Raw genomic sequence first — 15,664 nt, forward strand, 5'->3', positions numbered from 1 at the left:
TTCTATACTATATTTCACTGATAATAATCAGTTGGAATTTCTTTTTATTATATTTTTTTGTTTAAAAAATCTGTTCTCTGTGTCTCAAAGGAGCAACACTTCACAGGGCATTCAAGTAACATGCTCCGAAGTGCCCCCATGAAGTAAGCATCAACCTCCGGGCGTAGCCTCAAGCAAGGCCTTCAGACCGACACACACACACGCACACAGTACGCAGCACAATGCTGTTTATCAGCATAAATAATCATGGCGGTAGTACTTCCCTGGACGAACAAAAGCTCTCCTACCACTAAAACAAGAGTCAAGAGTTAACTTACTCTAATTGACTCTTTAGCTACAACTTATTATTTAAGCTCGAAGAAGTCCTTTTTCTTTATTATAATGTTTAGAGATGTAGATGTTAGTAATTATACTTAGTTCCTATTACATGTAATTAAGTACGATGATGGATTATCTTAACGACCTCTGTCAACCCGTCCATCGGCGTCTAACCAGTGCGGCGCCACCAATGTAATATCAAGTCCTATACCATGACTCATTAACTACTCATGTGGTACATGTAATTATATCTATCCAAATGTTGTACTTACGAGCCTGGACTGGAATTAAATTGTTGTTCAAATGAATCCAGAACTGGTGGAATAGAAATCTTGAAAGCTAGAGTAATAAATATGTACGTAAGTGAATAACTTTTATTATTTTTAATCTTTATTTAATAGCAACATCAGCCCCATCGTTCCCTATGCGGAAGTAAAAACAATCATTACTATTTATTTTCTAAAGCAACCGTTCCGCCTCTAAATAATATCAGACAGAATACGTTGCTAAAAGTAAATAACATAATGATATAGGTGGAGGTACGAGTATCTATAGTTAATATTTTTTTTACTTGACCTTATCACTTATGTAAACAATCTTTTATTACTTTTTAGTATAAAGCAGGTTTTAAAAACATCAAAAAGTAATAAAAACACAGACATACCGAATATCTCATTTATTTTACTTGGTTTTATTTTAAACTCACGTTTCTATTTCTATTTTAAAAGGACACCTTACGCTTAAAAGTAATTTAAAGATTGTATACCTATCTAATAATATTAAGACATATATATAATAATAGTAAGTAGAGTTAGGTTATCTCTATCTTTCTTAACTTATAACTTAAAAATAAGGAAGGTGCCAAACGTGCCAGGTACCTATGGTAGTTTATAACCTTGTTACAGTTGAACAAGAAAAACTTTATAGCTACATTAATAATTAAACAGATCACAGTTAACATACCTACCTATGTAATTTTATTCCAAAAAATAACTTAGTTTTGATGTCCCATATTTATTTAGGCAAAGATACCAAAGTAAACTTTTTTCGATTTAATTTTAAACACGCTGTATAATATAACTATTAAGTAGGGAGGAACGTATCAACAATGAGTTGATATGTCACAAAGATAAAGTCTACGTGGTAACGGCAGCACAAATAGTTTTAGGCGCTTAAGTTTGAGGTCCCTATGTGCTAAGTTTGGTGAACCCACACCTAATAATCTAGCCACTTTTTAAAAAGAACTTTTTCAATTAAGTGTACGTCTCTAAAATTTTGACGTGACAACGTCTTATAATTCGATGGAGCCGGCTGCACGCACGAAAAAACATGACGTATGCGGCGTTACTTCGCTCTGAGGTGTTCCATTCAAGGCTTGAAGTGCAAGCGAGAGCGCGGAACGAACGACAAAGAGGCACAGTCGGCCTCCGCGTTCGACATCTGTCTCTCTCCTACTTGAGTGAGCGATGCGTCCGCGTGGACAGCTTGTATACAATAATACATTTACTTGTTTTCGGCAAGGATGAAGTGCAGCGAAAAGTGAATGTGGTGTCAATTGTTTATAGCAACGATAATATCTATCAAAGAAAAAAATTAAAATTTTCTTTTGAAAAATGCATCTATTCTATCAGTATTTTCTTAAGACGTTATCACGTTCAACTATCGTCAGTAAGCCGACTTTACAGACAACCAATTTTTTTTTTTCTTAATTTATAAACTCGCGACAACTTCTAAATTCCAATGCAATAGATTGTTTTTGTAATGAATTAAAAAGTATTTTACTGCTTTTACATGCTAATACATATTTTTTTGAATAAGAATTAATACCGCGATACTAATGTTACCCACTTTTGATTCTACCGGCGGTCTAGTAAATTTTATATGTTACTAATTTATAAGTTCACTGGATAAATATATTCTCACTGGAGAAATAAATTACAGCCTATGTGTATCGAGTCGTGACTGTTATTTCGGTCCAGTACTTTCGGAACCTATTGGGTACAATCAAACAAAAAAATGTTGCCTCTTTATAATATTAGTATGGAAGTATAGATTACGTACACGATAGATGTGAAATGGTAATACAATAAAAAACCCTTGGCTTCTTCTTAGACCAGGCGCATTCGTTACCCCCGCATGGAGTTATCACCGTCATAATATCACAACCAAAATCATATTTGTTTTATAATTTTGCGCATCAAATTTGGTAAATCACCTACTTTGTGGAAATATGACATGAATAATCCCAGGGAAACGCTGAACATAAATAGCAAAAGACCGTGGTGTGTGTGTGAAATCGCTACACATGATTATCCCTACTTCCCTATCCCTACTAATATTAAAAATGTCAATGTAAGTTTGTTTGTTACGCTTTCACGCAAAAACTTCTTAACCGATCCTTATGAAACTTTGTACACATATTTTTGGAAGTGTTAGAAGTTATATAGGATACTTTTTATCCCGACATTAAGCTCGGTTTCTTTGGGAGAGGGGATGAAAGTGTTTAACGATTTACACCATAACTCCGACCAATTATAACCGATATAAATAATTACTTTTGTACTATAGAGGTTATAATATGTGTTTAATTTTGCCCAAACTTTGCGTAGATGTGATAAATGTGGTTGGAGATAGAGGACAGAACTCATCAGCGGACAGCAGCAAACCCCTCATTTAAGGCTTAGCGATACGGAATACTTTAAAAACAAAATCAAACGCAGGCGAAGTCGCGGGCAACAGCTAGTATGTAATATATGAACACACTAATTTTAATTCTTTTTCTAAAACACAACTGCACACAGTGTCTTAAGTGAATTAGATCAAGGCAAAACAAAGATAATAATTATAAACTGATAACTAAACATCATCCCGGTATGACCGTATGGGGTCAATTGAGTAGGTATAACGATATTTGCATCAAAACATGTTTGACTTGTTTCTGTCTTTATACTTAATCTTGTAAAGAGGAAAGTTTTTATTTCATTTAATATTGTGTAATGCATACTTAAAACTACTTTATCACATCAACTCATTACCGGACCACAATGAGAAGGGGTTAAGGCCGTAATCCACCACGCTGGTCTAGTGCGGATGGGTGGACACAGGCATGCAGGTTTCCTCACGATGTTTTCCTTCATCGTTGAACCAAGTGATATTTGAATAACTTAAAACGCACATAACTTAGAAATGTGCGTGCTGGGATTTGAACTCGGCCCCTGAAGATGAAGTCGAGCTCCTACACAATGCTCTATCACCGCTCAAACTAACTGATTTAAAAAAAAAAGCTTTTGGTATACAAAGATATATTCTCAGTTAGAAACGAAGACTATATTTTATTTCAGCAGTAATAAGCTTCGAGTACTATAACACCTACAAAATACTATAATACCTACAAATAACAACAAAATATTGTTTTTTTATTTACCTATCTATAGTAATAATAATAATAATAATAATTAACGGGTGCTTTTTACCCGTCATTGTAGTAGTATTGTTACTAAAAACTGAATTATTATTAAGACAATATTTTGTAATAAACATTTCCTTTTAACCACTGTTTAGGAGGTAATGACTTAGTCAAATAATAATTGTGACGCTAGTTCACGCGGTTTGCACTTATACCTAATAGGCGTCAATAATGTCTATGCGGTATGTTTGCGTCTATAAGTACGCATTCCGGTACGGAATTTAGGCCATAGTTCACCACGCTGGCCAAGTGCGAATTGTTAAACTTCACAGGTGTCTAAGAACGTTGTGGTGAACCCTCAGGTATGCAGGTTTCCGCACGATGTTTTCCTTCCCTGTAGCTCCTAAAAGATAGAGGTGTATGTCGGGGACTGAGTACGGTCCTCCCGAAAGGGAGGCAGAACTCCTAACCACTAGGCTATCGCCGCTTCTCTATCCTTATCTTTACTTAAAATAAGATATTTATCGTATAATTTTTTCAGTATCATTATATCAACCGATAGACGTCCACTGCTGGACATGGGTCTTTTGTAGGGAGTTCCAAATTCCACGGTTCTGTGCCGCTTGGATCCAGTGGCTACCTGCGACGCGCTTAATGTCGTCTTTCCAGCTTGGGACCACAACAAACAAACAATCCGAACTATGTGCCCGGCCCATTGCCACTTCAGCTTCGCGACTCGTTGAGCTATGTCGGTAACTCTGGTTCTTCTACGAATCTCCACATTTCTGACCGCGTACAGATACTCCGAGCATAGCTCTCTCCATGGCCCGCTGAGTGACGGTATCGTACAATAGAAAATAGTCTCCCCATTCGTCAGTACATGTGACGTATAATATTAATATTTATGAATAAACAACTATTGTCTATTAATTTACACTAATATTAGTGCTAGATAGGCCGTTGAAGAGATTTTTATGACAACCTTCTATATTGATCAAACAAGTAAATGAAGTGCTTGAAAAAAGATTCACATAAATACTTATTATACTCGTATTACTGCATATGACTTAGTCATTGAACAAAAAAATGGCACTGGATCATTGGTGCTATGAGTTGAAAGAGCACCAGGCGGGCGCACGAAATAACCTTGTATTGCTGTCTTGATATTACGATTTAACTGAATACAACAAGCAAACCGTGACATATCGGTAGGTACTTGCATATACCCGTTCTAAACAAAGCTATAACGTATTTACTGATATAATGGCAAAAAATAGTTCATGAGTACTCTTAGATATGTCGTTGATTTATTTGCAGATCGAATTAATGTAAAATATTTGTGTGTATTTTTAGGACTTCGACTTAACTTTCGAGGAGGCGACTTCGAATCCCGGCATGCGCCTCTTTTTTAAGTTATGTGCGGTTTTAGCAACTAAAATATCACTTGCTTCAACGGTGAAGGAAAACACCGTGAGGGAACCTGCATGCCTGAGAGTGGCAGCCCAAAGGTGTGTGATTTCCACCAATCCGAACTGGGCCAGCGTGGTGAACTACTGCCTGACCCATTCTCATTTTGGAAGGAGACCCGTGCCCTGTAGTGGGCCGATAAAGGGTTTATATGATGATGATAATGACCATATGAATAGCAATTAAAGTAACTATGAGAGTTCATAATTTGAAACGGAAAGTTATACGAAGAAAAACGCTTGTAAAAAGTTGAACTCACATAAGCACACAGCAGCCAACAGTTTCACAGCATCTTCCGGGGGATTGCAGTCGGGGAAGAAAGGTTTCACCACATACTGGCCAAACGTAAGCGCAACTATCGCTTGCGTTGTGGGCCTAATGATGAGCAGCGCTATCCACATCCTCAGGAATGCAGGGAGTGGTCCAAAGGCTGTGTAGATGTAGGCGTAATCCCCTCCCGACCTTGAGATCGAGGTGCCTAGTTCTGCGTAGCAGAGTGCACCTAGCGTCGACAGCAAGCCACAAGCCAGCCATATTATTAGGGATACTCCCACAGATCTGAAATAAAGAAATAATGGAATATAGAATTTGCACGCACTATTCAAACGCACTCAAAAATAATAAAATAAGTTCCCCAGCATGAAACGTAAAATATCTATGTGATTAACAAATGTATCAAATGGTTTTACTCCATCAATTATTATAGTCACTTTATATGCAACTAGCTGTCCCTCGCACTTTTACCCGTGTTAACAAAACTCGGTAGATAATATAATGTTTTATTGACTACCTTAGTACATTGTTATAGGTCCGCCTATCCTGTCCGTCCCGTTCCTTTTCATTATCTCATAATAATATACTAAACTACTAAATAACATGGTGTAGTCTTGATAACAAACTGACTCTTTCTTGTAACGATTTGTTGACCCTTACAAGACAGGAGTCAGCCCTGTATGCCCAAAAATGGCGATTGAAAATGGCATTTTAATTATTAAATTACTTTAACAGGTTTAATTAAAGAGGTGACTATAACTTCGTAGTACACAAACAAAAATATTGAAAATATGTTATTACGAAATAACCTATGTAGGTAAGTTAAGAATATTGCACATAGCGACGCGACATAGGTAATTTGATACAAGAAAAATATTTGGGTGAAACCGCAATGTTACAGTATCTAGATCACGCCATTAATGACTTTAAAGTGAAATAACAATGAAATATATAAATCGGCTGAACTCAGGTAAAGATTCAGCAAAGTACCTTTGCAAGTCTCGTTCATGGATGCGCTAGAGTTTGTTCGCCCGCACTGCTCCGAGACTACACACGCGACTTGAGCAGTGCGGATTCAGGATTGATACACTTTGACGCCTTTGAAGACATTAGGGCCTAACCCATTCTCATACACCCCATTTCTTAAACGAGCGGTTTTATCGTACGGAGCATTTGGTTGTCGTTTGGTACACACGCGCGTTAGCATCGCACGTCTCTAGCGACCGACCGAGGCCATCTTGCTTTTGCATCGCATCTCTGTCTCTACACACGCGCGTCTGTATGGATTAAACGCGTTTGAATTTATAATGGTGTGAAAAGGTCTGCGTATGATTCGTGTGCGTAATGCAACCGTATCGCTACAAACGAGCGTCAACGGGACGATGGCAGAGGGCAGGCCATGTCGTAGGACGACCTCCAGCCTGATTTTCAGACAAAAATATGCCAAAAGTGAGGAGGTGGATTTGTCTGTCGCAAAGAGAAGAAACGTGGTAGGTGAGGAAAGCGTTGAATGGAGTGTTTCGTTTCGTTTTTTTTTTCGGATTGTCTGAAGCTGATTAACCCTAATGATTTCAATTTGAACAGCGTAATGTGAGCTCACGTGCCAGGTAGAGTTTGAACACTAGGGCTCGAAGAAGCTCCGTCCGGATGACGTCAGAAATCGGGGACCTCGTCTTAGCTGGCTCGAGATGCTGTGCAGAGGTTGATTGTACTTTCTGATAAGGAGCATTGTCAGTTGTTATCTTAGCGTCAGGGTCGTGAAGTATATCTTTAGGCATCCTCATGTTGAGAGTGGCGCTAAAGTTGGGTTAGTAACTATGAGAGGGTTGGGATGTCGGATAGACTAAGGATGGAGTGTAATAGCGCGCTTTGGACTGATAACGTTTAATATCATATGTGACAGGGAACGACGGTTAACGTGCTTTAAATATCCTAAAAATTCCGGTTCCGTTTCGGTTTCCGGAGACGGTTAAAGACCCACCACGCTGCTGCAATGCCGGTTGGTGGACTAAAACAGAACCTAATGATCCGTAGTCGAACATAATTACTTGTTAAAATCTAACCACGCTACCAAAGTGCGCTCAGTTACTTACTCTACTTGATCTAAATTCTAAAAGAAAACCATACTTCTGAACAGCCTTGGCCCTGTTGCCAAGTCAAGCCAAGTGCATTCGCTGTTCACAATAAAATGGCAAGTTCGAATGACTCAGGATAGTTTCGCATTACAGGGATTTACCAATGCTAGGCGGAGTGGTGAGCGGTTGCGAAAATTTATAAGTGGGGTTCCTACTGTAACAATAAGTCGCTTGGAGCCACGTATTTGTCGGTATGTTAACTAGCCCCTGTCGAATCCAGATCAGACGAGTAAAAAAATCAGAAATTAAAAATCATGCCGCTAACGAGGTTCGAATCGGGGGCCTCCGTCTTGTAGGACCACAGCCCTTTCCATAGCACCAAAAATAGCACAACGCGGTTACGATAATTTCACTTCAATAAACCCAATACCGGACCACAACAGGAAAATACGTCTCTCAGAATGAGAAGGGTTTAGCCCGTGGTCTACCACGCTGGCCAAGTGCGGAATGGTAGCCTTTACACGCCGTTGAGAATATTATAAGAATTTGATATTATGCGTAGCCGGGCATCTAAGTACCAACTTTCATTACGATGTCAGTAATTAAAGATGATACTGTAAGCTGACACTCGGTTTATTATTTGAATATAGCTAATTGGTATGTGAGTGTTCAGCATGTTGACTTCTCGGCATGTGCTGAAAAGAATACCCGTGTACGTGTAGCGTGTTTGATTTTATTAAATTATTTTTAGGATTTTTTGCCTGGCTTATTATGGGTCTGATAAAAAAGCTAATCACAGTCTTTAGTAGCCCCGATAGCTTCAGGGTTAACTCAGCTTGTAGGGGCGGGGCTTATTTTAGTCCAGTCATTAAATATACACAAAAAATACACAATAATCCTGGGGCTTATCTTTATATATATATATTTTGTGTGCGTGTGTATGTCACTGAACTCCTGCTAAACAGCTGGACCGATTTGAATGCATTTTTCGGTATGCGTTTGGGTGGCACCATGGATGGTTTAGATTCACAAATCAGCCCAACAGATGGCGCTGGGGTCCGCTAGTATTTTATATATTTCAGGTGTAAATTTAGGACGCGTGTAGAACCTTTGTAGGAATCATCAGCAACCTATTACTGGCCCACTATAGGCTGCTCTTCACACGCTGTTAAGAACATTCTAGAGAACTCTCGGGCATGCAGGTTTCCTCACGATGGTTTCCTTCACCGTTTAAAGCGAGTGATATTTAAATTTCTTAAATTAAAAACGTACATAACTTCTGAAAGACAATGATGCGTGCCGGGGCTCGAACTGTTTCCACGAGAGGAAAGACGATGCCTTACACATTAGGTTATCACCGCTTTATCTGAATTTATTTACAAACGAATCAAGCTAAACCACTGAACAAATTTAAACCGGTACACGAAACTTTTATAAGTTCAAAACCACATAACTGGTCTAACACTCAGTGTTTGATCAGAATCGTTTTACGTACAAAACGTGAGTTCATTCTGTCTTCGACGCATCAATTCACATAAACAAGGAATTGTTGCCCGATTGGGTTAATAGAGGAAACGATTTCCTTTAAATTGGTCGCGTTAGGGTCAACGCAGACTCAATGACACACTGCAAGAGCATGCGCGAATACTTTTCCCACGGAAAAATAAATCTCATCCTTATCCAAATTAAACCTTACTAATAGTGACGACCTCCCTGGCGCAACGGTGAGTGCTGTAAATTTAAGTACGAGGTCCCGGGTTTGATTTCCGGCAGGGGCAAATTGGGAATTTATATTTTCTGAATTTTCTCTAGTTTGGTCTGGTAGGAAGGAGGCTTTGGCCGGGGTTAGTTACCAACCTACAAAGACGTAACGCTAAACGATGTAGTGTTCTGATTAGAAGTCGCGTAAAAACCGATTAGGTGCATAACTACTATCACCCCTAATAGCCCACCCCCATCTTAGACTGAATCATCACTTACTTACCACCAGGTGAGATTGCACTCAAGGGCTAACATATGGTGGAATAATAAAAAAAAAGTCTTTTAGAGTTCATTAAATTCAAATATATGACTTGTGTGATAATAAATATGACTGTATTACCTTAACCCGAAAACTTTGTTATAGAATACCATTTAGAACACCTATACGAAAAAATCGAATGCATCAGCTTTTTGCTACTACTATGTGTCGCACCAATGCAGGCAAGCGTTCTCCATTATTTAGAATGCTACAATCATATAACGTGAACTTTAATAATATAGAATTTTTTTCTACGCGAATAGGCGCGTTTAAGAAGTTGGTCATAGATCGTTTAAAATAGTCTTAAAATTATATTTATATACTAATATTCCGAGTGATAATCAATTACTGTTACAGACAAAGTTTTGCGATCACAAGATATTGATAAAAAATTATAGATTTCCTTCTTACATTTTTTTTGTTTGTATTTTTGTAGAAATTGTTGCAACAATAATGTTTTATCAGGTTTTGAATAAGCCCCATTAACAAATATTTCTTGTAATATATGGTTTACGCAGTTGACGCCGCAGTGAGTAATTATTTGTATTATGTATGCCATTGTGTAATGTGATACTGTGTTTTTGTTGGTGAACTCAAATAAATAAATCTTAAATAAATAATAAGTATGGATATTAAACGTTATGCAAGATAGAACCAGCCGAAAGATGAAACCAAATCTTCTTGGGACATAAGCAATTGAATATTAACGCTAGGTTATTATTATTTTTTAAATATTTACGCCGTGAAGGCAGATGAGAAATGGATGGATTACGAGGCTAAGGGTATAACGTTCAAAGGGCGCAAGCTGCGTCCTCTGTGCTACTACTACTATGTCTATCTGCTGCAATCACCAACCCGTCTGCCTAATGCAACTTGGAGATTATGGGCACGGTTGAGAGGCATTTAGTCTGTGATAGGCTATTGATGATTGAATATTATTGTTTTTATACGTACACAGCTTATTATGTACCTACCTACCAATGCACAAATTTGCTGTCTTTGCGGTATTTAAGCAAAATCCAAAACATTGGCTCATTCAAAACTGTTTTTATGTCGTAGACGACCTATTTAAATATGACGCTAAGACCTCAATTACATGATATCTTAATTATTAATTATCAATTATTAATAACAGTGTAAGTGAAATTAAATCCTAATTCTATAATTATTGTAAATCGTAATTATTCTTATGTTTTAGGTTAACAAATACTAATAATTTATTTTTTTAGTTTTAAGGTGACATATTTTTATATTTAAATCAATTGCAATAATAATAATTTAATTTGGACATAATAATTTGAATTCAGTAAATTAATAAAAATAATTACAGGAAATTTGATTGCAATAACCCGGCGCGACGCGGCGGGGCGTCATGGCTCTTATGAATGTACATGAAGCAATTCATAAACAATTATTATTATTATTATTAGTAACTTATAGTCATCTTTCCATAGAAATTTTGATTTTGATTGAGACATTATTTTAAGGGAAATACAAAACTCGCTTAAAATAGCTTTACTCCGCAGTCGCCTTTCACGAAATTCGCGGGAAGGTAGGTACGCAGCAGTCGTATTCTTCACCACTTAAATAGATTAATAGTTATTTCTAAGCAAGTACCTACTAACTTCATTTCAAATATAATTTACGTTGTTTTGTCCCCGTTCACATAGATAATTAATACTTTTCTAGCTTAGGCACGCGATTATTATAAAAAATTTTGATGATGGTGTCATTTCGTATGGTCACAGAATACTAATAATACTGAACGAATAAACTTAAGTACGCACTGTGAAGTTAGTAGGTACCTATAAATAAAATGTTTTGGATGAATTCACTTTTATTGGACACCAAAAACGCAGTTACAGAGATATAAACAAAAAAAAAACCATAGACTCTACTAGACTAGAATTACTGAGAGTTAATTTATTTTTTCGACGTACCTACCTCGGCGTGACTGTACAACTGGGACTTTAGTACCTACGTACCCAATATAGTTGAAGTAATAATTTTCGCAGTAGGTAGTTACCTATGTAGAGTACCTATAGTAGACTAGAACTTATTGACGGCCGATTGGCGCAGTTTGCAGCGACTCTGCTTTCTGAGTCCAAGGCCCTGGGTTCGATTCCCACAACTGGAAAATGTTTGTGAGATGAGCATAAATGTTTTTCAGTGTCTGGGTGTTTATATTTATATTATAAGTATTTATGTATTGGTATTATTCATAAAAATACTCATCAGTCATCTCAGTACCCATAACACAAGCTACGCTTACTTTGGGCCTAGATGGCGATGTGTGCGTTGTCGTAGTAGGTATATAGTATAGTACCTATACTATTAGGTTACGGTCATGTTACGGTTTTTTTATTTTCTACCTTGACCAAAAAACTAAAAAGCAGCTATAAACAATACCTACTACAAATAAAACTTCTAGTCATAATCATTGTGTGTATTATTAATTCGAATGAGTTCATTTGTTAAGCGTTTAAACGGCCCGACTACAAAAAGTTCCATAGGCAGGTACCTACCTACGTATTAATATTTTGGTACCTATTCATCTATATATATAAAAGAGGATGTTTGTATATATGTCATCGATAAACTCAGAAACTATTTGACCGATCATTATGAAAATTGGTATGCTTATGTATTTTTTCACGGAGAAGGTTTATATGCTATGCCCATTTATGTAACTCCCCACCAGGCGGCGCTGTCAAGTATTGACTTCCGCCCCGTTCAACCGATTGTCATAAAAATTGGTATGACCATGTATTTTTCCACGGAGAAAACGAACATGCTATGTCCATTGATGTAACTCCCCACCAGGCGGCGCTGTCAAGTATCGACTTCCGCCCCGTTCAACCGATTGTCATAAAAATTGGTATGACCATGTATTTTTCCACGGAGAAAACGAACATGCTATGTCCATTGATGTAACTCCCCACCAGGCGGCGCTGTCAAGTATCGACTTCCGCCCCGTTCAACCGATTGTCATAAAAAATGGTATGACCATGTATTTTTCCTCGGAGAAAACGAACATGCTATGTCCATTGATGTAACTCCCCACCAGGCGGCGCTGTCAAGTATCGACTTCCGCCCCGTTCAACCGATTGTCATAAAAATTGGTATGACCATGTATTTTTCCACGGAGAATGTAAATATGATATATATAGATTCTTGGAAGTGTTAGAAGTAATATAGGATACTTTTTATCCCGTCATTAAGCTCGGTTCCTTTGGGAGAGGGGATGAGTGTTTGACGATGTACAAGTAGTGTATTGTACTATACAGGTATATGTGTTTAATTGTGTGCCCAAACTGTGGTTGGAGATAGACGACAGAACTCCTCAGCGGACAGCAGCAATTTAATGCCACATCAAAAAACAAACGCAGACGAAGTCGCGGGCAACAGCTAGTATTAGTATATAACTGACTTTTATGTAAGTACGTGATCATTTAAATACCTAACTAAATAGGAATTTATTACAATTTAAAAAGATAACAAGTTATTCAATTAGGCAAATGGCAAGATATCAATATTTATATTGCTGTAATATTCTTTAATTGGCTTTAATCTGCAAATAGTTTTTTTTTCATATATTTGCAGTATACACCATTGTTATCTTGGACACAAATGCCAACGAACTGTGTCAAGGCTGTATCCATGTTATCTTAATTATTTTTCTGTTTACATAATGTGTATAAGAAAGCTTGCTTGATAATGTGTATAAAAAAATGGCATTGACCCACGTGTAGGTAGGTATATACCGGTTGACAAAAGCGAACGCATGCTGCTTTTGTGCATTATCATCGTCATAATATCAGACGTGGACAGAGGTATCGTACCTATATGTATGCTTAAAAGACTTTACTGGGAAACAACTATCAAGATTTACAAGTAGGTAGGTAATTTATTAGGGTAAATAATGCTTCACGGTATTTGAAAGAAGAATTAATCAAAGATAAACCTCACAGAATAAGAGCCAAAGGAATCAACATTTCAAGAGTAGGTAACCTATGATAAGTTTGGTAGGCCATAAAATAGTCACCTACCGATGCAGGGCAAAACAATATCAAGCAAACTATACTTTTTGGATACTTCTTCGTACAGCTGGGCTTGATTAGGTTTATGCTGATAGAAACGTGACTTCAAAATACAGTTTATGCATCGAGAATTACCATCCAATACTATTCATAGGGATTCCAAGGTAAGCCCTTCAGCGCTGAAGATCATGGGCTTTATTTACTGGAGAAATAGGTAAGTTCTTATTTGCAATGTTTGAATACCTAGATCATAGAGCTACGATTAAAGGCACAGTGAACGCAGACCAAATAAAAATTGCGCTACGAAATCCGCCAAGTGTAGCAAGACAAACTATGAAGATATAAAGCATTTCATCTCGAATTGCAACCGTTTAGATCAATGGCTGCATGAGTTCAAGATGAGCTGCTAAGGATGCGAATTTTTTTTTAAAATTCAAACAATAATAATTTGATGACACATTAAATCCTTAATTGCAAAAGACGTAGGTATAAAACGAATAATGAAAACGATTAGGTCCCTAATTGTGTTTTGTTAAAGTATGTACCTACCCAACCATATTTGTAGCAGTAGATAATATTTGGTAAATAATCAGTTAAGTTTTAGTAACACATTGATATAATTAATCATGACAACAAAACTAAATCTCAACAAAAGTGGTTAAAAGGTGAATAGAACTCAGACGGTCTCACATTCGATCTAAACTATAACGTTTAAAGTATGCAAGTAGCAAACAAGCATTATTAAAACTTACCCCAAAACAATTGTTGAATAATAAAGTTGGAGCATAAAACTAGCAAACTATTTTTTTTACCAAACACCATAATCGCAAACGTTTATTAGTGAGAAAGCGGGAAATATTGACATGGTACTTACTTCGTCTCCCGGAAAACGCCGGTCGGAGATATAAAAATTCCAGAGCCAATAATCGTCCCTATAATTATTCCGACACCATTAAACAGAGTAATTTTACGTTTAAGCGTAACTTTTCCATCACCGGCTTGAGTTTCTTCACCCATGCCGCAAAAATCAATCACAAACACTGATAATAAAACTCACGTGGCGTTGAGATTGGTGTAAAGCTACAGTACAATACAAAAGCTGCTTTTTTGTGTGTATTGGTTATGAGCCTGAGTCACTTTCAGTCAACATTTTTACGATCTCCGAAACTAGACACGAGGTTTTGACGTCGAAGTACGAATATTTGTGACGCGTAAAACGCGAGCGGTCACCTCAGCGCATGTGTAAATTGTGGGGTACGATTCTCATGAATGCGATTACGGACTACGGTGCGCTCGGTTGTGACTGCCGCACTATACGCACAGAAAAGGACGGCAAGCGGAAACTTCGGAGCGGAAGAAAGAGAAAAGAATCTAACAAATAAGGCGGCATTTGACACCATTGATGAGGATAGAGCCGGTAGGGGCCTTTACAGAGAGTAGAGACCTTTTTTGTAATTCTTTTTGAACGTCTACGTATTATTACTATTTTTGTAAATAACTTGACAGCAATAACCTCGGCCTTGCAAGTGACACGGTACTTTGCGATTCAGGACACAAACTTTTTGTTAACTACTTTGAACACGTATCAGTTTCTTACTCAACTCCTTTTCATAATAAAATTCCAATAGGTGTTCTTGGTTCTTGTCTAGGTACTAATAGGTACTTAATTTACATCTATGCTCTACACAACCACAACATTAAATTATGATGTCACTGAAGGAGCTTGTTGCGTCATTTCCACCTCTTTATGGCTTTATAGCAAAATATAAAACTGAATTAGGTATATCCTCGCATTTAGATATACTATATTGTTTGCTGATCGTAAGTGCGACCCAATCGAGGTTACTTATTTTATGTAATTTATGCAATATTATTATTACCTACTATTACTTAATGCAATAAGATTAAGTCTGCAATGTTAATTTATTTCGAAAATACACAAAAATAAAATAAAAAACGTAACTTAATTTTTTCCCCATTTTGTTTTTCTTTATATGTATATCTCATAATATAGTAGTTATAAATAGAGATTACGGAAACGTTGTCCCTGTTCCAACGTCACCTT

General features: G+C 37.2%; 1 protein-coding gene across 1 annotated transcript in view; it reads right to left on the minus strand.

Moving 5' to 3' along the window:
* The window catches only part of LOC120637026 (large neutral amino acids transporter small subunit 1), a 32,859-nt gene extending 17,976 nt beyond the window's left edge, over positions 1–14,883 (minus strand). Inside the window, exons 1-2 of the mRNA XM_039908612.1 lie at positions 14,474–14,883; positions 5,451–5,749 (exon numbers count right to left, since the gene is read on the minus strand). Coding sequence (XP_039764546.1) covers positions 5,451–5,749; positions 14,474–14,616 — 442 coding nt within the window. The 5' untranslated portion in view covers positions 14,617–14,883. The remainder of the gene's footprint in view (positions 1–5,450; positions 5,750–14,473) is intronic.
* Positions 14,884–15,664: the final 781 nt, after the last annotated feature.

Source organism: Pararge aegeria, chromosome 3 (genome assembly GCF_905163445.1).
Source record: "Pararge aegeria chromosome 3, ilParAegt1.1, whole genome shotgun sequence".
NCBI classification, from domain to species: Eukaryota; Metazoa; Arthropoda; class Insecta; order Lepidoptera; family Nymphalidae; genus Pararge; species Pararge aegeria.